General features: G+C 39.0%; 1 protein-coding gene across 3 annotated transcripts in view; it reads left to right on the top strand.

Annotated features, from left to right (window-relative positions):
* The window catches only part of FAM83B (family with sequence similarity 83 member B), a 57,572-nt gene extending 46,929 nt beyond the window's left edge, over positions 1 to 10,643 (top strand). For all 3 annotated transcript variants that reach the window (XM_059842716.1, XM_059842717.1, XM_059842718.1), the window contains exon 5: positions 1,086 to 10,643. In XM_059842716.1, the coding sequence (XP_059698699.1) occupies positions 1,086 to 3,441 (2,356 nt within the window). In that variant the 3' untranslated portion in view covers positions 3,442 to 10,643. The remainder of the gene's footprint in view (positions 1 to 1,085) is intronic.
* Positions 10,644 to 26,093: the final 15,450 nt, after the last annotated feature.

The following is a 26,093-nucleotide window of genomic DNA, read 5'->3' as shown; positions in this document are numbered from 1 at the left end:
TGGTAAAAGAATCTAGTGATTTGTAACAGGAAAAGCAAGTCTTTCTGAACTCTGTCACTGAACTCAATTTAAAGTTCAGGGTTTTTTTCAATATTATATGTTATTCTTAATTGTGAGAATTAATAGAAGAACTTATACAGCATGATTTGATTTAATCTTGATACACTGTAACTTCCTGAGAAATACAACAACAGCAAAAAACCCCTTAAGCAGTAAGCTATTTTTGAGAACAAAACTAACCTATTTTCTATCCTCTAGAAGAAAAATGCAAATAAATAAATTCTTTATTTTTTCCTTTTTCATGAAAAATAGGATTTCAAAACTAATTTTTTCATTGTTGTAACCTACAAATTGTATGTTTTTCGCCCCATATTAGTCTTGTTTCAGCATCCTTAGTGTACATGTTAATTTATCTCATTTTGTAGCTGTAAGTTAATTGCAGCTACTTAGCTTTGAGTGTGTGTTCAGTCTTTTACAGCAGAAAAGAGAAAAAAGCATTATCAAAGCATCATCATTGGAATGAAAAGAAATTTTCATGTCCAATGCAGTGTGCATATTAGAAAATGTAAACTTTTATCAAATTCTGAGACAGATCTTTTTGAAAACATTTAGAATTAAGTACATTCAAAATTGCTGAAGCACTCCTGCATGTTATTTCCAATGTGGTTTTTTTACAACATAACCACACAGTAACATTCTCTGACAGAAGAGTTAATTCAGTGGGTATAGGTTGGTCCTGCCATGGACTTTGTAGAAGTGATTTTTTTCCATTAGGTATTTGTACTTTACTGTTAAACATTTTTGAATCCTTTTTTAGAATACTTTTTTAATAAGGGCAGTTATAAGGGTAGTTATTGACTCATTCCTGCTCCCACTGAAATCAGTGGAAAATCTCCATCTGAATTTACCTGATGTTAGATTAGACCTCCTGAGTCCATATTACATTAATCATGCCCTCAACTTATTTATTTAGAAGGTACTTTCACAAACCCGAGGTTTGTGTACAAGCTTTCTTCTCAAGAAAGACTGGAATAATACTTCAGCTCAAAAGAGCTGTATCTAATGGTCTTTTGTTCTTCTTTCAGCTTTATGTGGTCATTTGAAAAAACTAACCTCAGCATGGTTCAAGTTATCACAGGACAGCTTGTTGAATCCTTTGATGAAGAGTTCAGGACGCTGTATGCCCGTTCTTCCGTTCCCAGCTCGTTTGCCCCAGAATTAGTGCGGGTGAACAGTCGCAAGGCGCTCTGGGATAATGATACATACCAGCATTCAGTGTCTTCCTTGGCTTCAGTTTCTAGCCAGAGAAACCTTTTTGGTAGGCAAGACAATGTTCTCAAGATAGATCCTGTTTGGAAGTCTCGTGGAAGATATGCAGTAAATGAAATAGATAAATATGGCTTGAGAAACCAAGCCTATAACAAGCAACCATTTAATCCAGCTTTCAATGTTCAAAATCCAATACAGCAGTATCAACCTAGTGAAAAAAATGAGCACTGGAAGAGACATAGTTATGCTGGAGAGAAGCCAGAAAGGACACCTTACCTATTGCTCAACAGAGCTATTAACAGAGCAAACAATCTACCAAATACTTGGAAAATGCCATCTGATAGCCTTAGTATTGTGTCATCATTACGGGGAGGATATGCAAATAACTACAATATTCCCCAGCAAAGTTTTGCTGATCAGTTCTCACGACCAAAGGTAAATCTTGCGGAGAGAAATTCAATTGTACGGAGGTCTTTTAATGGGACAGACAATCATATCCGCCATCTGCAGCAGAGGATGCCCACCCTCGAGCACACAACAAAATCATTCCTACGTAACTGGCGAATAAAGTCCTATTTGAATGACCAGTCAGATTATCCAGTAGAGTCAAATGGGTCAGCCTTGGGTGACAGATATGATAGCTATGACACAGCTGAAAATATTAAAGCTCATGCACTGTACTCTCATTCTCGCTTGCGATCGTCATTGGTGTTTCAGCCAACTTTACCTGAACAGCAGGAAGTAAGCAGCTGTGCGAGTTCTTCAAATTCAACTATAATTGGGTCAGAGGGAAGTGCAACACCCAAAGGGACATCTAACCACGCTCCGAGTGTGGAAGATAGAACAGATAATAATTTAGACGAGCTTAGCACAAACTCTCCTCTTAAATCAGATGCACCAACAGGCCATAGAATTCAGATTGCAGATGACACAAAACCTACTGTAAATTCAAATGCAGCTGGTGACTCATCACTGTATTTGTACACAACGCTGTGTACAGACAAACATGCAGAAAATTTGAAGAACCTTCAAAATGAAAATATGCTCAAAAGGAGAAGTTTTCCCATGTTTAATTCCAAGTCCATATTGGATCCTGGTACCAACAAACATGCATCCAATTATGTTTACAGCACATTGACTAGGCATAGACTTAAGCAGCCAGTTAGTCCAAAACTTCCAGAAGACATGCTGAAGAGTGCTAAAAGTTTGCATAGTGTAACCAATCACTCGCCACAGGAGGAAAAGGACCTGAAAGGAGAGCTGAAGAGCCCGACTGCTAGCAAGGCAATCTCCATGGCAGCTCTCACTGAAGCTAGCAGAGAGGAGTCTAGTAAAGATTGCACATCGAAGAAAGAAAGTAAGAATTCTCCAAGTTTTCTGAAGAAAGGATCCCAGAAACTGCGGTCACTTCTTAATCTCACACCAGACAAGAAGGAAAACTTGTCAAAAAACAAAGGTCCTGCCTTTTACAGAATGTGTAGTAGTTCTGACACATTGGTTTCTGAAGATGAGAATCAAAAACCGAAGATTTCTGAAAATAAGACAGATTCTTCCCCAAAGAGAAAAAGAAATTCATCATCAAATTCTCAAGGTAGTTTGAACAGAAGTAAAGAAGATGTCACCGGGAGTCCAACAAAGTCTCCAAAGTCTCCGAAGTCGCCGAAATCTCCAAAACCTCCATCTGACGAGAGCAATAAAAAGTGTCCTCTCTTGTGCCCCCTTGAAAGTAAGTTCATAGAAACTGCAGGAGATCCATCTACTCCAAGATTTAATACAGAACAGATTCAGTATCAAGATGCAAAGGAAATCTCCTCAAATGCTACTTCCGAAAGTGCTCCTGTTTCTGCTCTCCAAAGATCAAGTTCAGTGGCACCACAGCTGACAGGCTCAAAGCACCAAGAGGAGCTGAGGTCTCGCTTGAGTGAAAGGCGTGTTTATAGTCGCTTTGAGCCATTCTGTAAGATGGAAAATGCCAGCCAACCTGCAGGAAATGTGGCCAACAGCAGTTCACATCTATCAGATATCAAAACCAAGACCTTAGGGAATAATTATGGCAGGAGTAATCACATGGTCAGCTACAACTCAGCTGCTTACCACCCATTGCAGCCTAATGAAAACAAGCTGAGAGGATTTATGCAAAAGTTTGGGAACTTGCTACACAAAAACAAGTGATGTTATAATTTTGTTGATTATATTGAAATGCAGCGAGACTGGCAAAGCTGGACATAATCTTAACTGGACAAAGACTCGTGGCTAACTTTTGTAGAGTTTACTTGGTTTTCTTCTTGGGTCTAGGACGTTGGAACGAATGTACATATTTTTAAAAATTATTATTCTGGAATTGTTATACTTAAATCTTCACAGAAATTCTGTGTCCAGAAAATGTCTCAAGGAAGTTGTTTATAGTGTTGATATTGTAAGATTAAATTTATACATTTTCCTTGTGAAGAAAATACATTCTAGTATATTTTAAGATTAATAAACATGGGGTAAAAAAGATGGGGGATGTTTTTAAACCTCAGATAATATTGTTTCCAAATATTTGCCCTTCAAAAATAGGATAGCACTAGGAATAGTAAATCATATTTTTTCAGCATTTATTTACACTTTCAAGTGATAAACACAAATGTTAATGCATTGCATGTTACTTATCTTTAATTTTTGGAAACCTCTTTTAGGTTTCATTTTGTTAATAATTTACCCCCTAGCATCTATTGAACTGTTTAGGCAGTAGATGGATCTATCTTTATTGAATTTTCTGTGTAATATGATATTTTTCTGAAGTATTTGGCAAACAGATTTGAAAGTGACCTTAATCTCAGTTTTCACAGACTTGTTTACATGGTTAAACTAGTGTGAATGTAGAATGAACATTAAAAAAAACTATTTATAGAAAAGGTACCTTGAATATAACCTACAACTAGTTTAAATTTCAGTGGGTTAATCACATTTGTACAGCATGCCAGTATTCTGTAATGTTTTTGTTTAAAAAGCTTTTTTATTACATTTTTCTATTTGGTGTTTAAAAAAAAAAAATCTGTGGACTTCCATTTCTCAGGTAAGTTTTTGAGTTTCACATGCAACAATCTGTTTTAAGTGTTGGCAGATATTTTTGCAGCTGTGGCCTTTCAAGTGTGGCCAGGTATTTTGTGGCTTTAATGGCCTTATGTCAGGATGACTATTACAAGGAAGGAAGGCATTAGGAATCTGCAAGGAATTAGGCAGCTAAAAGTGAGATTTTTACAAATCACCACATCAAATGATAAAGCACCTTTCCTAAGACAAAGAAAGTATCAGTGAAGGGTGGTGGTACAAAGTGTTAAACTTTAGTGAAGGGATTGAGGCACCTAAGTCTAAGGGACATTTGGTTTATCTGAGCCTCTGCATCATAAAATAGGTGACTACAGGTTAGTGCTCACAAAAACAGGTGTGTGGTGATGTGTTTGGGCAGCAGCATGGCATCCACTTCTCATCTGCAGTGCACTGCCAATACATTCATCTGGCTTACCCTGCCCTGGGTGTGAAGTTCATGTCTTAGAAGGACTCCATAACCATTTACCTGTAAGATTTTCTGTGGCACTTTTGTTCAAAATTCCGATTTTTCTGAAATGACACTTCTGAAAGCTTAGAATTCTTATACAGATCTTAGTGTTTCAGGAAAGAGTTTTAGGAGAAAACGTCAGTCTTAAATCTGGAAAGTCCCACAGTGTTCTATGGAGGAGTCTACCATGAAGGTTTTGGCATCATTCTTTAGAAAGAAATACCAAAAAGGCAAAAACGCACCAGTTAGATGATGTCAATTTGTCTTATCTACCTGTGACCCTGGGAATAGATTTTAAATAGAAATCTACTTCTCCCTGAGAACCTGCTCAGGTTCCCATGAAGTCACCATAGTTACTGTAAGTGATTTCAACAAAGCAGTGTCAGCTTTTTATTCAAGCTCTTAGGCACCTTTATTAGGGCTCATGCCTCATAGCAGTAACTTTCATTGTGGGGATGCTAATTATTTATATGACTGACAAAGACTTGCATCTCAGTCCTCTGCTGAAAGTTTAAGTCTCTCCATTGCTTGTAATCACAAAAGATTTTATTAATTTCTTGGTGAGCACTTTGTTCCTTCCTTGATGAAATACCATAGTTAGCATTTTTCCCAAACAAATATTTATATTTAAATATTCTGTCCCAACAGAGGCAACATGTTCAGACCCAAGATAAAGAGTGTCTTAGTTCTCAAGGCATGTTTTCACATAAGCACAATGTACTTCCACAGCTGGGCAGACACCAGCAATGCCATACTGTACTTTTTAAAACACTTAATAATTTTTAGCCAGTTGGACATTTGCTCAGGATAGTACCTGAAGTGCAGTTAGTGCTAAAAATGGTGGGGTTAGTTTTAGGCAGATCTTTAGTTTTGCTATGTACTCTTGTGATCTCTGACATACGCTTGTAGGCAGAACTATATTTGGGAAGGAAATGAGAGAGGGAGAACAAGGATCTTGGGGCAAGTTTAGAAGAGCAAGTGCTTTCCATATTATAATAAGCTTTGGGAAATCATGAAATTTGGAAATATTTACTGAATTTTTCAATGTAGATTGCTAATTAAAGAATCCTCATAAGGCAGATACTTTAATTTACCAAGTCACCTGTGTTTGTAGATACATACTGCTGGTTTTTACCTGCACAGAAGATTAAGATCCTTCTGTGAAGAGCCTGCTCATAGAGCTGATATTGCAAAAAACTCTTCATAGAACTAGCAATTTTTTTTCATTTTCAGCTCTGTTCTCAGAGTTCCCACATAGGAATGGTCTGTGCTAAGGCTTGATCCGAGTTAATGAAAATGAATTCCACAGACCTCAGGGGAAGTAGGATCAGACTCTTAATGTACTGACATCACTATTTCAGGAATATAACACGACCCAGTGCTGCTTGGGGAGGATAAGGCTCTGCTTGACACCATGGGAAGAGCAGCTTAATGCCCTGCCTGCAGCTGCAGCTTTGAAGGTTGGGAAGCACACTAGGGAGGTTCACAGATGCTGCAAGGACCAAGTTTTCATTTGTTCCCTCCAGAACCTGTGTTAGTGGGAAGATACTCACCCAATACTGTCTGATGTACTGATGTCTGATGTGATTGCCTCATGTCTCCATGGGAACCCAGTTGCCCATAAAATGAAAATGTAGGTGTCAAAAAAATCCTTATATCAGCAGAGAAAAAAGATGTGCAGATTTCTGGAGAGAAATATTGGAATTTGTATTTTTGAACTTCTTTTTTTCCAAAGCTTGTGTTGATGTTTCTGCCTTTCCAAAGAGATGCAGTTAATTCAATGTGTCCTAAATGTGCATTGCATGTTACAGGTTTTACAACCCGCACACACCCAATGCACTCCCAGTTTTGTAAGGCTGTGAAGTAATAGCTGTTGCCATGCATGATGGTCATTTGGCCACATGGCTTGGGAGTTGTGAAATCCATAAGAAATGTCACGTCATTCCCGCATTCAGTAAAACTCCATTAGCAAAGTCACACATCTCTATGAAAGCTGGGCAGAGTTAGGCTGTGCTGAGGGTGTTGAGCTCCCTCAGGAGCACTGTTGGGAGCAGAGGGCAGTGCAGCTGGGAGATGCAGGCTCTTCATCCAGTGCTCATTCAATTTGTGTCATAAATAAACTACCCCTACATACAGTCATGATTTAAATTGCTTCCTTTCTTCAGCCTTATAATAAATAGCTTTTGCTGCCTCTCGGACTGCAAAATTGTTGGTGGTTCTCTTATTAATGACCTTGCACTGCCCTCTTTATTCATGCTAACAAACACGAACTAGATGTGAAGAAAGATTATAAATCAAGAAAAAGTGAGTTGCCAGCTGTCTAATAAATGAGGATAGTAGTATTTGTGACAAACCTTGAGAAAAGCAAAAAGCTTATCAGGCGCTAGATGTTTGTGCATAGGTGAAAAATTACTATTTAAAGACAACAACTGTTTGATCCTTTCTCAGCTTTCTGAAATGTATTAAAACATGTTGTGGTTTATAAGACATCATAAAAAATACCTAAATTTGTTCCAGGACAATGTAAAAATAAAATTTTAATTGACTCTACTAAGCTGTATGATAAATACACATTTTTTTTCATTTGTAGCATTAGGTGGGGCAAGCTGTACAATCAACAAGTAGCTTTGCAACTGTATAAGGCAGAGAGATCAGTAGGGTTACCACGGTACTTAGTGTAATTTGTTCCCCATATCAATGTTGTATTGCACAGTACAGTACTTAGGGTTTTTTTGTTTGTGTTCATATAAGTCAGGAAAGTTAGAGCAACATAAAGCTGCAGTAGTTCATGGGTAATTGAAGCATGTTCCTCCAATTTTGCCTTCACTTGCACAAGTACATATTCCATTAGCACCCCATTGACAAGAGAGGAGACTGCATTGCTTGAAAGACTGTCTTGCCATTTCATTTCTTATTTCAGAGAGGTGCTTACAGATAGATGTCTGGGTACCTTTACATGGGGTCTGAAATCTTTCATAATTTTTAGCTCTAAGAGTTATAGTTAGATCTACAATTGTCACATTTCACATGATGCTAAACATGTTGCATGTTCTGAGAATGCTTTTCTGTACTTGTAACCAGGACAGAAAAAAACCACAAAACATTTTCTCTTGGAGAGCTCAGAACAGGGCTCCTTTCCTGTTAAGCAAAGCTAGTAGTTCTGAGTTTGCTTTTGTGATGTTGATCAATTAAGCTATAAAACTTGTGCTGCAGACCCTTTGCCAGCTCTGTTGCCCTTCTCTGGACACACTCCAGCACCTCAATGTCCTTCTTGTAGTGTGGGACCCAGAACTGAACACAGTGTTCAAAGTGTAGTGGGCGACCCAGAACTGAACACAGTGTTCAAAGTGTGGCCGTACCAGTGCCAAGCACAGGGGAACAGTCGCTGTCCTGGTCTTGCTGGCCATGCTATTGCTGATCCAGCCTGTCCAGATCCCTCTGCAGAGCCTTCCTACCCTCCAGCAGATCAACACTCCCAGTTAACTTGCTGTCATCTGCAAACTGACTGAGGGTCTATGTGATCTCCTCACACAGATCATCAGAAAAGGTACTAAGCAAGACTGGCCCCAACACCAAGCCCTTGGGAACACCATTGTGCTGGATGCCAATGGGAATGGATTCCATCCACCAACAGGCCATACAGCTAGTTTTGTAGCCAATGAACCGTGCACCCATTCAAGCCATGAGCATCCAGTTTCTCCAGGAGAATGCTCTGGGAAATGGTGTCCCTGGCACCCAGATCAGAGTGGACAGGCCTGTCGTTTCCTGCATCCTCTTCTGGTCCTTGTAGATTGACATCACATTTGCCAGCTTTCAGTAACCTGGGATCTTCCCAGCTAAGCAGCACTGCTGCTAAATGAAAGGGGCTCAGTGAGCACTCCTGCCAGCTCCCCCAGTACCCTTGGGTAAGTGCAATCCAGCCCCAGAGATGTGTGTGTTTAAGTGGTGTGTCAGTATCAGGTATCTCACCATTTTCCTTTGGATTTTGGGGGTTTCATTCTCTTACTCATTCCTGTCTTCCAGCTCAGGGGGCTGGTACCCAGAGAACAACTGGTCCTACTAGTGAAGACTGAGGCAAAGAAGGCATTAAGTACCTCAGTGTTTGCTTCATCTTTTGTGACGATGCTCCCCCCCGCCCCCACCCCATGCATCCAAGAGAGGATAGAGATTCTCCTCAACATTCCTGTTGCTGATGTGTTTATAGAAGGCTTTTTATTGTCTTTTCTGGCAGTAGCTGGGTTAAGTTCCAGATGGGCTTTGGCCCCTCTAATTTTCTCCTTGTAAATCCTCACAATATCCTTGTAGTTGTCCTGAGTTGCCTGTCCCTTCTTCCAAAAGACATAAATAATTTTTTTTCATATATGTCTTTGTGGATTTTTACAAAATATCTCTGTGTATTTCTGGAAGAAAATCTGGTTTGCTAAGAATTACTTGGCATCCCTTCAGAAGAAGCTTCTGAAGCTTCTGATGGCTATGCATCTTTCTTTCACCATATGTGGTAAAATATCTAAAAATTCAATGGTTAAGTGCAAAAGATAGTTGGAGGAAAAACCATCATTTCTGATGCGTGGGCCAAGATACGTGCTTATTTTGAAAGTGTTGCTTCCATATATAAATACAGCTGGGAGAAAAATTGCTTTTCTCTCCAGAACACATGGAATTTATGCCAGTTGAAGTAGAAATATTTGAAAGACTGAGCACCACTGACAATATTTTATTGTGTTTGAGGAATGAATGCAACTAATCAATTAGCATTCAGACACTGGACTCCTACATGTCTATTGTATGTCTTTTCTTGCCTCATTTAGCAATCAACATACTCAAAATTCAGACTGATCGTCTACAGCTTCCCAAGCTCTGGAATATCACTCTGAAGAACTGTTCCAATGAGGCATTAAAAACATGCTTAGATTTTTAAACTAGGCCATTCCAGGATAAAGCATACCTGGAATGGCCTAGTTTACATGTATAACATGTAAACAAGTATAAACATGTATAACAAACGCATACATGTTTTGTTAGGTTTTGGTATTAAAGCTCTCGGTGCAATCCCAGCTGATGTATTGTGGGTAATTGTTGACTACATACTTTCTTTGTTTTGTTTGAGTCGTGTCTGATTTTGACCCATGGCAACACCACATTTAGACTTCATGATATGTTTCTTTCAAATGTCACATGTGCTGATGTGAAAATATTCCAATTTCAGAGTTTAGATCAATCTTCTTTAAAGAAGAGTATGTGGATCTGTGATGATCCATAAGATTTCAGAAGAGGATATGGATGTGAATTTGAATTACTAAAAAAAAAACAAAGAGACAAAAATAAAGAGAATTTGCAGGTATCTTCACACACAGCAAAGGAAACAAAATCAGAAGATGAAATCACGAGTGAATATTCATAATGTTTTACCAGTTGAACATTTTACCACTTGAAAATGAAAGCTAGTGCCCCAACATGGCAGGAAACATAATAATCAGTTGCTCTTTGATTGAAAAAAGCTGAGACACTAATCTAGATGGTGAAAAAGAAGCATGAGGGATGCTACAAATACACAAGACCCAGAATGGATTTTCCTGCATAATTCTGGGGGGTGGCAAGCATGAGAAAGGGATTCCATCAAGTTGGTTTCAATTCTGACAGATGTAAAGGACTGTGCTGGTTTCATTTAAGACTACTTGATACGTAAATCCTTTTTCCCTAAGATGGAACTCCTGGATTACATAGCAGCTATGTTATGAGTATACTCTGTATGTACAAATACAAACCAAAAATTGCCTTGAAATAATTTATTACCTTTATTTTTTACCAAATAAAATGTTTCTTTTCAAGCTCATCTCATTTCTGTGTTCGTTTTCTCACTGGCTCATACTGTTATTAGCAATTCTCCTTTCAAAATTTTAAGCATCTTTAAAAAAATGCTGACATCGGAAATGTTGAGTGAAATGTTAAAAAACTGAGGTCTCAAAGCTGTTTTGTGGTAGCATCACTGTTTGCAGAACTGTTGCACCTTCTATGGAACCAAGAGCTCACAGAAACCAGAGAGAAAGGACCAAAGCCAACATCACTAAAATAAAGTAGCTGGAATAAAATATTGGTATAATAATAATAATAATAAAAGTAAGTGGGATCAAAACTGTAGGGGGGTAAGGTCCACAGTGTTAGTATCCCATGTTTGCTTTCAGAGCCTTCTGTCACTTCCTTGCTGTAATATTTTGGGTTTGTTTGCCTTCCTGTTAATTCTGCCTTGCTAGTAATGTCAGGTTCAATAGTGTTTTCTTTTCCCTCCTATCTCCACCTTAATTTCCTCTTCCCTATTTAAATGAAACATCCTTCAGAAAATCTGTCTGACTGTCTCTGGCATTGTACTTGCTACTGGAAAAATAATTCCCATGGCTTGTGAGAATTAACTTCTGACAATCCCATGCATGAGTTGTACCATGGGATGGCTCAGGAGAAATTGATTTTGAATCCTTAATATTTGCTCATTGCCTGTGAAAAAACAGTAGAAAACATAGTAGCCTTTCTGAACAGCTTATGGTCTATATTTAGACTTAATGGAGGAAGGAAATGAAGAGAAAGAGAGGAAGTTTGTGCTTTTTCAGTTATAAAAGGCTATAGAACACTGAGGTGATTGACCACATATGGAGACTTTGATGGTTGGGGTTGTGGTGTGGTGTCTGCAGGCACCCAGGCACACACCTGTACACATAATACCGAGCCTGCTACTTGTGCAGGAACTTCTACTTACATTGTAATTTAAGTAAAACTCATCATGGTTCATTGAGTTCAAGGCTTTTCCCAGTTCCCACACACAAAATTCATTATAATAATTACTGCCTCCTCTCCTTTACTTTGTGTTTTCCTTACTTAGGACAAACGTAAACTTACCCTGCCAGCAACTCTGTGTGCATCGTTCTGAAATGTATGATCACTAAGTAAATATATAAAAACCAAAACCCTTTTTATTTTTGGGGCATATAATTTGGATTGAGAAGGAAGGCATGCATATATCCTAATGAGAATGAGACTGATGAATGAATGAGAGGGGATTTCTGGCAGGAAAGTACTTGCATGCTTGTTATTACTGAAAGTTAAAATGTAAGAAAACTTTTTTTGTCAAAACTTTTTTGAAAACACGAATATTTAGGGTTTTGGCAGAATTACTTTATTATCCAAGAATTCCTCGTAGCTGAGTAAGAGCTGTCATCCCCTTTTGGTGTATGAGAATCCCAAGGCTTTACTGCTGCTGCGTGCCAGAGTAGCTGCGCCTGCAGACATGGATGTCTCCTTGTTTTACTTTCATTTGGTTTCACTGGCTTGAATTTACCAATAATATGGTGACTTGGAGATTCCATGTGTGCAAATTGGGTCTTGTTTAGCACAAGCTCATTTCAAGCTAAAATCTTTCTATAGTCCCCATCCGTCGGTTGGACTCAATTGGTCTCAGGGGTCTTTTCCAACCTAACTGATTCTGTGATTCTAGTAAGTGCCTGTAAAATTGCAGATCTTTGCATATACTAAATGGCCTTTCCCTATCTATCTCAATAACTACAGACTTTCACACTGTATTTGTGATACCCAGCTATTTTTGTCTTGAAGTAGTGACTAGTAGTACTTGGGGCACTATATTGTGATAGATGTCAGTAAGTAGACAACCCTTACATAAAGAAAAAATAATTAACCATTACTCTGTGTGCAGCGGCCAGTTTCAAATCAGTTAGCCATGGTCTTCACAATTGTTCTTTTCAACTTGCTCATCAAAACAAAAATATCATTGTGCTTTTTAAGGTGGGACAGGCACTTGGCTCTTAAGTCTGTTCAAGACTGTTCAAGTTCATCCACCAGAGTGATGCAGACGACTCAGGCTTTAAGTGGATAAATCAGTGGGGCAGACAGGCCATGGAGTCAGGATGTTCTCAGAAACTCCTCATGATTGTTTCCCTAACAAAACCATTACAGCAATCAATGCAGGCCATAGGAAGCAGGTGGTTGCCATATATTTATTCTCAATTAGCCAGAGAAGTGCCTTAAAGGTGTCATGCACACCTCAAGGTTCATATCCTCTGTTCTTCCTTCTCTGATCAGAACAAGGGTTTGGGGGAAAACTGAAAAAACTGAAGGAAAAAAGATCTGGGAAGATCAGAAGCCTGTTTGGCATGCTAGGTAAAAAGCCTTTATGAGGACAGCATCTGTCACTGGTTACTTGACAAATAAGTAACCTGCTGGGTTTTGGTTACCTCACTGACACCCATCTTGGGCTCATACAGTCCCTGCACTGCAAATTCTTAGTGGTGGGAGGAATATTCTGGAGCAATGCATTGTATACAGCCTTTCAGCCAGGTAGCTCTGCCTCTGTCCAAGGGATTGTGCCATTGTCCAAGAGATTGTGTCATCGTCCTTTGATGCTGCAAATGTTTGGGCAGAGATAGGATCACAAATCATGGATCTGGAATAGTATTCTTCTCACTTGCTGGGAAGACATCAGCTGTGAAAGGGAAGCTTGTTTCGCTCTGCAGATTTCAAGAACAGATGTTCCACAAATTAGCTTTTTTTTTATACTGAATTTCCTTTTTTTTCATACACAGTGTACAGACTTCAAGCAATAAAGCTTCTCAAACAATAAAGTGTTGAACTTTAGGAGATTATAAGCAGAATAAAGATTTTGCCTGAACCATTTTTGTCCTTTATTTCCCCCCACCCACACCACAAATGTGGCCTGAGAGAAACAAAGCCATAAAAATAAGAGTAAACCAGAAGGCACCTTTGTATCTCATACTTGCTCATACTTTTTTCCTAGCAGGACTTCTGTGCTAGCCATTGGTTTTCTGTCTCTACTGCAAATCTGTGAGTTCAAGTTATTCCTCTTACACTGCTCCTCAAACCCACATTTCACAGACTTGTGTTTAGCCCTGCTTTTATCTCATCATATTCCTTCTTTCACCTCTCTGAGAAAAGCATTATCTATATGGGAATCTGTTTTTCCTGAGGAGTATTACTTGTTACAGAGCTAATATTTTAAGGGTTATCTATATTCCATGCATACATTCTCACATGAGCTTATTTTCCAGCTTGATCAGCTCTAAAGACAAGTATTCAACAATGGTCTGTAATTCAAAAGAGATTACTTTATCAGTAGATAAAAATTTACAGTCTATAATCTTTAAGTTAACAGGAAATATTTTATTCAGTCAACAAGCCAATAATTTGTTTGGATTATTTTTCAGATCAATTATTTTTAAAAATGGTAATCTCATTACCTTGAGAGATTCATAATAAATGAAGTTGATAGCTGACAGTTGACATTCAAACAACTTTTACTGCATCTGCATTTCCTTGAGCAAGAAGTATTGTATGGGCTTTTTTGTAAAAAAAAAAAACCTTTTAATTTTTCATTTTTTAAGATCAAAAGTATTTTATTAATTAATAGATCTTATTCCTTTGAATTTTAAATAATGCACTCCATTATCATCACTGCCTTGGGTTCCAAAATTATTGAAACACAACAGACATGACTTTGCAATTTTTATGTACTTTAAGTTTCAAGAAATATACCATAAATCATATTTTAGCATGTTCCTTCACAAATAATGGAATGCTTTCTTCTCTTATTGAGAAAAAAAGAGCCATTATGCTCTTGAACTATTTAGAAATACTTTTAATGGGAAAGGAAATGTGGGTCAGTGCATTTCTATCATAACAATTGTATGCACATCTGTACATCTCTTAATTAAATGCAAAAAAGATTCATGGGGCAGAAAGATATATTAATCCCTCCACTTGCTTGAGGCAACCAAAATGTTCATTGGCATATTTTAATTCCCTTCCAGCAGCAAGCCAAATCAGCAGTGCTTCAAAGTGACAAACAAAATAAGGTGGCAACTAAAAATCTCATAAAGCCCAGGCTAGCATTTCACTCAGAGCACTATGCTCACCTGTGACTTTAGTCTTTCACGTAAATCTCAGGTAATTACCAGAGCTAGACCCCACTCTTATTTTCATGAGCAGAGAGTAGAGTTTGCCCACTCTGAGCAGCAGAGCTGGGGCAGAGCCCATCCCAGCAGGGTGTTCAGCACACAGTGCAGGGGACACCTCACCTGGCATTCTTAGTATTTCCCAGTAAGTGCATGAACTCCTGTCCAAGTGCTCTCTATGTATCCCCTAGCCTCCCTATATCTGCTTCTATGTGTTTAATTTCAGTGTGAAGCTCAAACCTAGAGGCAGAAGATCTGTTGTATCCCATTCTGACTCATGCACTGTCAGATTAAGGAGTTAGAAAATTCAGTCCCAAAGCTTTTTCTCTTGATGCTGACGAGTGACCACACCAGGCTTTAGTGAGATTGCTATTGCTGGCAGGGAGGCTGTTTGAGAAACTGAAACAATCTTCTCAAATATCACAAAAAGGGAGGAAGCAAAAGAATCTCTCCCATCAATAGTTTTTATGTTGTTTTTTTTTCATTTGAAAGCAGACTCTTGTGGCAGGGGGAAGTGCTGAGAAGGCCAAAGCAGGAACCAGGGGTGTGATTTGTCACTTCTCCACTGGAAAGCACACAAAGTGACACAAAATCATATGAAGCAGGAATCTGACCTTGTCAATACACTGAGTTATTGGCTATTCCTGTAAGCACTTCTGAGAAGTCTCAAGCAGGTCAGGTCTGTGGTGTTTGGTGTCTGATGAAAATTTCACAGATCAAAACCGCGCAATCATTGTAAAGGACCTGGTCTTCAGTTTTCCCTCATTTCCTCAAAGAAATTTTCTTTTTCTCTCCTCACACTGCTACCCATGCATTCATGGGTCCAGCACAGCATCAGCATCAATGCATAATGATACTCCCGAGAAATATGCGAGCTACAGTCAATTTTGCAGGTATAATGAGGCTGCTAAAATATCTGAAGTGCCACAGCTCACAGCCTGCTCAGATATCTCTGTTCTTTAGTGCTGACAAAAGTATATGCATGGCTACTGAAGAGATGACAAAACTGGCATTTAAACCATCCCCAGTTTTTGAGGTTCAGTGTCAATGTACCTGTGTGATAGTAGTCTTCACATGATAAGTGATTATATCTTGTGATATTTTTGTGCATATATATAGAATTTATAAAATTAAATGAATAATCAGTCAGTACTTAATACTGATTTGTTTGATCTGACAAGGTAGTAAAATGCCCCAGAATAAAGTGTTAATTAATAAACAACTCTGGTTTTGCAGATGGTTCCTTACTGACCTTCAAGAAAGAACAAAGTGTTCTTTGAGTTTTGCTTTAGCTAGTAATCAAGTACAGGAAATAATACTTAGGAAACATGCAATTGATTTGCTTTTAGTTTGGTGATGATGCAGGCATAAAAGGTTCATCACCAGAAAAAGAGAAAACAGCAACCTGATGACAGAGATGACAGTTTTTCAGATACCTTTTCGGGATTTTTTGTTTGGTTGGTTAGTTTTGGTTTTGCATTTTTTGTTTGGTATTGGGGTTTTTTTGTTGTTGTTTTTCTTTTGGTTGGTTGGTTGGTTGGGTTTTTTGGTTTGGATTTTCTTTTTCTGTATATGATGCATACTCCCTGTATAGATGAAAAACTACAAACCAATCCTAAAGTGAAAGTAGTGTGAATAAATGCATTCTGCTTGCTGTAAACCAGCAACGTATTCATTACTTCCAGCTAATGCCACAGCCCACAGCTGCTACTTCTAAACAACCCTAAGGTAATTTCCATGCTGATTTACACCTGACAGAGGGCAGTCCCAAGTCCTGATTTTCAGGATGGGCAATATTTTTAAATTAAGTACTGGACTAGCATGTGGGAGATTAAGATTCAGCAGCACAGGTTTCTTATGTAGCCAGCTAGGATTCGATTTGTGAACACATCATGAAACCCCATTTTTCTATATTTTGTTTGTCCTCTAAGCTAAAATAAGCAGAGACAGATACAAGGACCAAAAAGATAGATTTCTTCTTCCAACAATCAACAGACACCTCTTCTCTTGTCCTTGCCTGATTTTTACCACCTGATTGCTCATCTTCATCAGTGGTGCTCCTACAGGGGTAGCTCTGGGGAGATACTGGTTCTCCTACAGCTCCATGCTGACTTCTTTTACCAACCAGGGACACAAAAAGACCAGGCATAGATGGAACAACCTGGTACCTTAAATACAAAAAATTGAGGAAAACTTAACTGAGAAACTTTAAAGGCAGAGGTATGGGAAAGGTGAGATGACTGTCTCTGTGCCAGCAAGATCTGGGCCCATTACAGATGACCAAAGCAGAATTTAAGTGGTGAGAAATTGTAATACTGACAGTCTGTGTGTCTGCAGTGACTTTCTAATCTGGAAGAAACCAGGCTGGCTTTTGAGGCTTAATAACTTGGATCAGTGGGAGTAAATTGGGTGTTATGCTGGAGGTGCTTTAGCTGGGGTAGTTTCTGTTCCGTTTTTGCTCTTACTGTACATAGTAACCACACTGTAAAGGGAAAAGAAACAAAAACAAAAGCAAAACAAAACAGATAATAAAACCCCACCCAAACAAGGAGACCCAAAAAAACCCTAAAAAACCCAACATTCTTCCATATACCTGTCTGCATCATACCAGGGGCAAGATACAGTACATCTCCTGTGTCCATGGTACAGTTAGTGGCTGCAGTCTCATATGTTTTCTGTCTAGACAGTATGAAATTCTAAATTGCTTTTTTATGTATCCCTTTTTAAAATTTTCTGAGTTGTTATAACCTTCAGGACAGAGTGATGAAAAAGTTTCTCCTGCTTCTTCTCTTGGTGAAACTGCTTCTATAACTTACAGCTAGGTTTATTTGAATAGGTTGAGTGTAACTTCACAGGTTTGTGAAAAAAGATGGAAACAAGTGTGCTGTGTAAATATGTTTAGCATTGGTCACTGCAATCTGCAGCACTTGCAGCAGTATAACTCTGAGTAAATATCTCTGGATTTCTGGAATTTTTACCAAGAAGGCATTTACATGACTTGTTCTGCAATAATTGTATTTGTTTCAATGGTGCTCTTAAACTAAAATGTTTGATTTTGGTTTAAGAAATCTACTGTGGCAACAAAACAATAATTCCAAGTTTGTTGCTTTTTAAGGTAACATTATGTAACAATTGTAGAATTAATTTCACTCTGTTGATCTTTTTTTTCTCAACATTTTCTGCCAAGATGGAAAAATGAGCTGACAAATGCTAGGCATCTATGTGTCTGCCTGTCCCCATGGCACTGAGAGCAAAGCCAGTGTAATATAGGGAGAAGGAAGGCTGCTGGTGATTCCCATGGAACTAAGAAGGATGTTGGGGGCTACTGGATCAACCACTCAGAAGGGAGGGTAGAAGATGTAAAATTAAACCCCAAGTCTCTGTCAGTAGCTCCCAATTTTTTTAAGGAGGACTTTGTTCCTCATTGTTGCTTCTCAGTTTCATTGTGCCCCTTCAGAGTGAGTTATTTCTATGAATTTTTAGACTTAAAAATACTTACAAAAACTTTTCCAAAGCAGTTCAACCACTGCATTTAGTCACTCTGGAATAGGAAATAGACCAACCAGTTCAAAAAGGAGCACTTACTTTCAAAGAAGACAGCATGTACAAAAGGGTAAATATAAACAGCAGCCAAAAGTGATTGACTGGAATGACTTTTAAATGTCACCTTGAAACGGTCCCACCTCTCTTCTGTTGTTCTGTGATTTGGGATATTTTACAACAGCTGACTTTGTGCGGCTGCCCAGCATCAGTGTGGCTCTGCTGAAGCTTTGGAAGCTGCCCTTGTGTGCAGCAGGACAGTGTGGTGTGTCCCATTCTCACTCCTGCCTGCAGCCCCCAGCGCTGGGCACGTCCCTGGCACGTCCTGGAGCAGTCACAGAGGTGTTGTGCAGCGTGGCTAGAGGGAAACCTCTGTTTGCCCCTTGCTGCATGAAACCTGAAACTGCTGCTGCAAATGGAGCTGCTGCTATTCTTCTCACATGGCAATCTTTCTTCCTTGAGGGAGTATCCTCAAGGGATGCACAGGTTATTTAGGTTATTTATTGTAACCTTTGGATTTAATGTGCGAGCTGCACTGTGCACTTCATGGCTCTGTTTGAGCATCTGCAGACTATGTCTATATAAGCCACCTCTGTGGGCTCTGGGATCTTTTTTTAACAGATTCAACATTTCCTGATTTATTTTAGCATTATTCAGCTTGTGACCTGTGAGTTTCTGTTGCTCCACAAAACATCACAGGAGTTCCACAAAATCATTTCAGACTCTTCCTCCTTCCCACCCCAAAGAAGAGGCCACAAACAACCCTCCCCTGTAGCCAGGTACAAAATGAAGCAACATGAGTGAAAACAAATATTAAATGAGAACTTAAAATTTAGACTGTTGTTCTGTGTGGAAAAGAATAACTTTGTGTTGGAAGTTTATGAATTAGTCCTTCCTCTTTCACTGCAAATAGTAGAGAGTCCTTTAACTAAATAACTTGGCTGGCATGCCAGTAAAACAAAATTAATTTGCATTTTGTTTTAGATTCTTTGAAAGGCTTTTTGCACTGAAATTCCAGCCACAATATAGTCCCAAATTGGGCATTTAAAATTTCTTAGCAGTGTTTTTTTCAAAAGTGTGGCTTGCTAATACCAAATATGCTAATAATGAGATTTTTCACAAGTTTGTGAGTTATGGATAAAACCTTCAGAAAATTCCTTTATTGCTAGTATTTCTGTAATTGCCAGATATGATACAGCAGCTGCATAGACCTTGCTTTCTGAAAAAGAAGGAAAATATTGCTCCTTTTCAGGTCTGTGTCAAGAAAATCCTGTGGAAAGATGTGTTAGAATAACTCTTAGGGGGTGTGAAGGATAGATGTTGTGCCCTTATCCCAAAAAATACTTTTGTTTTCAGCTAGCATCTTATCAATACATCCTCAGAGAAAACTTGCAGTTAGCCCCAGATGCAGTTCCTGTTGATAAGCAACCTCTCCTAAACCTGGTTTTAGCAGAGCCTTGGGATGCTTCCTTCACCCATGGCCTCAGAGCCAGGCAAGTCAGGGTGCTCGCTCCACGAGATGCAGACCATCAGCAGCTGAGAACATATTTCTCCATGAAACAAAGCAGTGTGTACTTGTTGTCTGAAAGCAGTGGATAGTGCAGTCCTTGAGGGAGGCTGCTCTGTTAGTCCCTGGTGTTAGCTGGAGAGCTGGAGAGCTGGCCAGGCTCCTGTCTGCAAACCCCAGCCAACTCCTTCTGCATCCCAGCCCCTCCTATGGCACAGGGTCGGCCTCTCCCTTTGCTCCCTTTATCTGTTTTAATCACCTGATGTCTTTGAAGTCACTTCAAAGGTCTCCTGTTAAAAATTCATATCCAGTAGATGAAGCTTCCTGTTGTTTTAGGCAGGAAAACTGCCTCAAGTAATTGTCCTGTTCGTGTCTTGATGCTTCATTCAACAGCTGGCTACATTTCCCTGCATCTCCTTGCCTCCCAACTGTGTGGTTAACCCTTCAGAACCTCTTACAAACAACAAGCAGGAATGAAGACAAATAGTGATGACAAAGTGTTTTATTGCATTTAAATGTGCAACTCTTGTGCAAAGTTTGCCAGGCATTGTTTGTGAATATTGCGTATTAATGATTATCACAGGACTGGAAAAATCTGTGTCTTTTCCTACTAGTTTTGCATCTGAACAAATCCACTGGCTTTCACAGTGATTTTCTTTCATTTCAGTGATGTGAGATTGGACAGAAGTTTGTGTGTTTGTCCTTTACAGAAGATTTACTGCACCATTGTGTAGGTCAGGACCACCCACATTGATCAAAGTAATATTTATGGTCATATTCCATAAATATTCCTTTACTGCTGTTAATGTTGTTATTTTGTGTGAAGTTGTAATTATTTAATATTCACAATTAAAATCCTACTCAGTGTTCTCACGGTATAGCTGTCAAATGTGTAGTACTGAGGTAATTTTATAGGACTAAAGCTGAGATGCCCTAGAGGTATCAACTGGTGAGTCTTACCAATACTTCAGAGGACTCAGTTGGGCCAAGAGAAAAATGCTAGGCCTCAGACATCTGTTTTGTCCTAGATAATTTACTAGAAATGGCAAACTGAGGACTTCCTTGGTGCTCCTTCTACTCTCAGCAGTACCCACTTCTGTTTCAACTTGGTCACCTTCCAGTATGGGTGTCTGGGGAGGGAGCAGAGACCAGAGCACCACTGATCTCGTTTTTAGTTCTCATGTTTCTCTCTGAATTACAGCTAACCTGGATACCCTCTTGCTGTTCTCTCAGTTGTGAATATCTCAGCCCTAGAGAAAATATGACTCATTGTATGCTGGGAGTCCTCATTTTATCACATATGTCTGGGAAATTTTGTGCACTTTGTAATAACATCTTCACGTTTATGAACAGACATTCAGTATATGTTTTGGTATTTTTATAAAGTGCTAAACTGATTTATTCAAATCACAGTATTTCTCTTGAAAACACCTGGTTCAGATCTGACCTACAAATATCAGTGAAGTCTAATAAATAACGAGCCTGCGAGATAAACTCTTAAGGGAATGGAAACTAAGGCAAAGGGGATATTGCTCAATTATTTTCTAAAATTTCTTCTCTGAATCTACCCTGAAACGACCTAGTAGATGTCTATATTCCAATGGACAGTGGGACCTGGAGGTCTCCTCAGTGCAAAATGTCTAGCTCTAAGGAGAGGAAGAATCAAGAACATGCACCTAGTAATGACACTGACACAGCTGAAGAAAAGGTTTGACTGCAGAAAATAACATTTAAATAAAATTTAAAGGGTTTTCACTAGAATGACATTTTTTATTCATCTACTCTGAACTTTCTTAGGCTCTCCTCAGAGATGTCACACCCAGTGAGGACTCTGAAGTCTGCAAACCAAGCCTCTTGATTATGGGCATGGCTATCCACTTAAGCATACTCCCTGCTGACTCACCTGAAAGTGCAGGTTACAAAATGTCCTGAAAGGTTCATATTCATTGAAGCACAGTGAACAGGCAGAATTTCTCTGGGGTGATTGTCTTGCACGCTGCACACCTGCCTAATAACAAAGGAGTGGAAGTCATTCAGGGATGAATGCATTCAAAACCTTCATCTCCATGGAAATAGATGTAAGATTAGTGCAGAATGAGGAACAGGCCTTCAATTAAGTCATGAGCTACGAAATCTGACCTAAGTTAGCTCTTTGCAATACTTCTGAGGCGTGTTCATTACTGAAGATGGAAGAAGTGTAATTCATTGGCATATGTTTATCTCTCCCTGCCCACAAGCCTGCTTGGCTGAAGGGAGTTTATTTTCTGATGTCACGGGAAAATACATAGTCCTTCATGAATATTCAAAGTTTTAGTCCCTACTAAAGGTCTTCTTGAACTGAGCACAGCTATTTTCTTGGCTGTGTTTATCTTTGGCTCTACCTCAGGAAGGAATGTGTAAATATCATCCTTAATTATAATTAAATTGTTCCCAAACTGTATTATTCCCAACTTAGAGAAAGCTGTACTCTAAGCAGCAACCAAATTGGAGGCAAGGCTGCCCTGTCTGGTATGATATCTCATTCCAGCTCTGCCAATAAAAAGGAAGGATAGAGTGCAATACAACAGCAAGACTTCTAAAAACAACACAGGAACTGAATAGTTCTTCATTTTATTTATTAACCCATCAGCCCATAAAACTCAAGCCAAGGTGTGTCATGAGGATAGCATGAAAAGATAAGCCATAACATTTCTTATCTTATTGACAACACAATCAAGGTGACTTTTAAAGTGGAATCTCTGAAATGATGAATATTGTAGGATAATGAAGACTGATTACCATCATACAGAATCACAGAATATTCTGAGCTTGAAAGGACCCAGTAGGATCATCAAAGCCAAATCCTGGCCCTGCACAGGACACCCCAAGAGTCACACCATGTGCCCGAGAGCATTGTCCAAATTGCAATGTTTCTTGAACTCTGTCAGGCTTGGTGCTGTGACCACTTTCCAGTGCCCAACCACTTTCTGGGTGAAGAAGTTTTTTCTAATATCCAACCTACACATCCCCTGACATACGTTCAGGGCATTCGCTTGAGTGTTCATGCCCCTGAAATGACACACAACTTTCTTATTCAGCCATTTGTCAGATAATTTAAAAAGTGAGCAAGCTAACATGAATAAAACATCTTAAAATATATATTTTTTCTTTTAAAAAATTCCTCTTGTACAGATGCAGAAGTTGTGGGGTTAAGAAAGGAGGGGTGGGAAGAGATGTACACCACATAGCAATATTCCTACTACTCGTGTGTGAGCATGTTTTCAGCTTCATATATCTTCTTTCTGACTAACTCTTATGCTAGTCAGACAGCCATGGTTATGCTTGTGAAGAGCTGATTTGGGGTAGATGCTGGCAGAAAAGCTGATGACTTTGCCTCTGCTTGATCCATCTATTTACAAAGAGAGATCTTAGAGATGTGGTGGGGTGCCAAGTGTCCTCAAATTTCACTTTTCAGAAACCTCTGGAGTCGAGGCAATCTCTGTACATACCTGGGAATTGGTGTGCAAAAAAGCTGTTTGTGGTCAGGAAATGTTAAATACAACAAGGTTGAATCCGGTCTTGTATGGATATAGACATAGCCTTTATCTCTGTGTGTGTCTTTTGGTTTGTGGTCTACCTCTGACCCTCCAGATACCACAATTCAAAGGGATAACTGAAGCCTGTTACAGCAGACTGAAGTCCTAAGCCCCTTTACTTGTATTGGTATACCATGGTTGTCTCAGATAAGCTCCTTCTTTGCCCATTCTTTAATATTTTCTTTCTTCCAAAAAAATAAATTATTTCCTTTCAATAGGAAATAGCTGGAGTTTAATTTAATCACCACTTTAAACCAGGTCCTTTCTATAACAGATATTCTAACAGAGGCATTCAAATAGCATGCCATCAACCTCAGAAAAATTCTAGACAAAATCAAGGGAGTCTTTTAGGAGTTGTCTGTGTTAGAGTGTGTAGAATTCTGCAGATACATTATATGTATATATGCTACCACGTGTAGAGTGGGCAGAGAGAAAACACACTGATTCATAAGAGAAAAGTAGAAGTGAAATAACAAGTGCTTTCTTACTGCAATCTGGAGATCAGTTTTCAAAATCAGAACCATGCAGAAGTATCTAACAGTCACTTGATGGGTTTGAAAGACATTTCATGCTTACCTTACACCAACTTAACTGCCATGAAATAAAAGAATTCTCTTCAAGCCAATATTTTGGATTCATGTGGCAGTTTTCACAAAGACTAAAGAGTCTTAAGATCTGTATTTTTTAAAGTCAGATGCTCACTGATGCAGAAAAGGCACATGTCCCAGTGTGGTGTGTAAGTCACTTAAATTACTTACCTATTTTCTCTCACCACCAATGCAGTAAGGAGCCCTTTAAGCCAATATGCACTCATGAAATTTCTCCAAAATTATTTCAATTCCTCCGTGAACCAGAAGAAAACTGTAGGTCAGAATGCAAAATATTCTCTCTTTACAAGGTGTTCACATCTAATGTGTCAGTGCTGCTTGTTGTTTGTGTCATGGTCTCTTACTTGATATTCAGCATTTTGGTTCTGACATGTGCCATTTGGATCTGCTGCTGGAATGAGCATATGCTGCTCTATTCTGTGATGTAGCACTGCCCTGTCCCACAAATTGCCTAGAAAAGAAGGGCTCCTGAAGGTTTTGCTCAAATAGTCTCATGTTAGGTTTGTTTTGTGGCCTAGAGCCTGGAGATACCAAACCATTTTCTGTGATTCTAATAATTGTAATTGCTGTAGTCTACTCTTATATTTCCCATTAAATATTTTCCAAAATTTAATGTCTAAATTGGGCAATTAATAAGAATTAGAGTCTTTCTCAATCATGAATGAACAGAGGAGAATGATATATCATTTTTCATGAAAACAGATTATCATTTTTTATAAAAAACTAGGTACATTTACTACTTCACTCAGATACAATTTTAATGTTTCCTGCATGACATAGGTATGAGGAAGTCTGCCCTAGTAATTATTAAAGGAAAAAGACAAGGATTTTAAACATGCAAAGTTTGTCCTGAAAGTGAATTAAGTGACTGCTTGTGCAAGCACATTGGAGCACTCAAGCTAGAAATGGCTGAGCCAGCTCCAAGACTGGAAGAATGGCAGATGTGTAGGCAGTATGCACCAGCCTTGTTGAATGCATTTACTTGCTAGGGTGCAGTGTGGAGCAAATGCAGCTGTAGAAATTTTTGATATGTGATTGGTACAGCCCTGCAGCCCTATGTGTGCCACATTTACAAAGCAAACACTTAGGGCTAATCTGGGACTTTTTATACATTGTATTCCCTAAGGCTCACACCTCAGAAGCCTTCCATCTCAATGATGAAGATGAGCTTTTGTCCACATCCAGTTCTTTTTCCCTGTCCTGGCCAGATCCCAGATATTTGTATCCTATTTGAGCTTCCTTGTCTGTCTGTATGAGGGCAGGGTGCTCTGTTTTGTGTGCTGCACAGGGAATAATAACATCAGAGGACTCAGTGCTTGTAAAACCAGATTAAGGTGTGGATGCAGGTAGGTTCCCATTAGCCCTGTTGTACTCATACTGGTGTCACAGTGACACTTCCAGCCTCTTCCTTTCCAGTTTGAAAGGCAGTTTGAGATCCTCCCTCCAGGATCCAGCTTTTCTACACCTTTCCCATCCTTTATTTGATTGCAATCTGCAGAGTACTTCCTGGGGTCAAGCCTCACTAGAACCTGTTGCACCATGGGAACTTGAAGGAAGCCAGCAAGTTTCCTCTGCATTTCAGGACACTAGTCTGTAGCTTGGACCACTGATGCTGGCAGGGAAACCAGAGGGGTCATACATTGCTTTTCACTTCCAGTTATGTACTAAATACACTTGAATACGTTGGCATGTACTGTGACCCATTAATTCACCTGCTAAAGAACAGCATATTACAACTTGCAGAATCTGCTGTCAATATTTATCATAATTCTTGCTGGCATGATTTAGCACTCAGAGGCTGATAATTTTGACCTTGTAGCTCTTGACTTTAAAATTGTAGAGGCCTATCACAACCTTTTCTAAAATAAAAGGCTGTGATTTCTCAAGTCTGAAAATTTTGCTTTTATGAGTGACCAAAGTATTCTTTGCACACTTCGTATTTCTCCCTGTATGGGCATTCATGGCAAAATACAAGGTCTCTTTCCTTTTAGGCATTATTTTATCTCCAGGCATGAATTATGCTTAAAATAAATGCTGTCGTCTCTTAAATCTGATATTATTGCTGTCTGGATTCTCTTAAAG

Source organism: Haemorhous mexicanus, chromosome 3, assembly GCF_027477595.1.
Source record: "Haemorhous mexicanus isolate bHaeMex1 chromosome 3, bHaeMex1.pri, whole genome shotgun sequence".
Taxonomy (NCBI): Eukaryota; Metazoa; Chordata; class Aves; order Passeriformes; family Fringillidae; genus Haemorhous; species Haemorhous mexicanus.
Note: the sequence above shows the minus strand (reverse complement) of the source record. Positions and strands in the feature narration are given on the sequence as shown.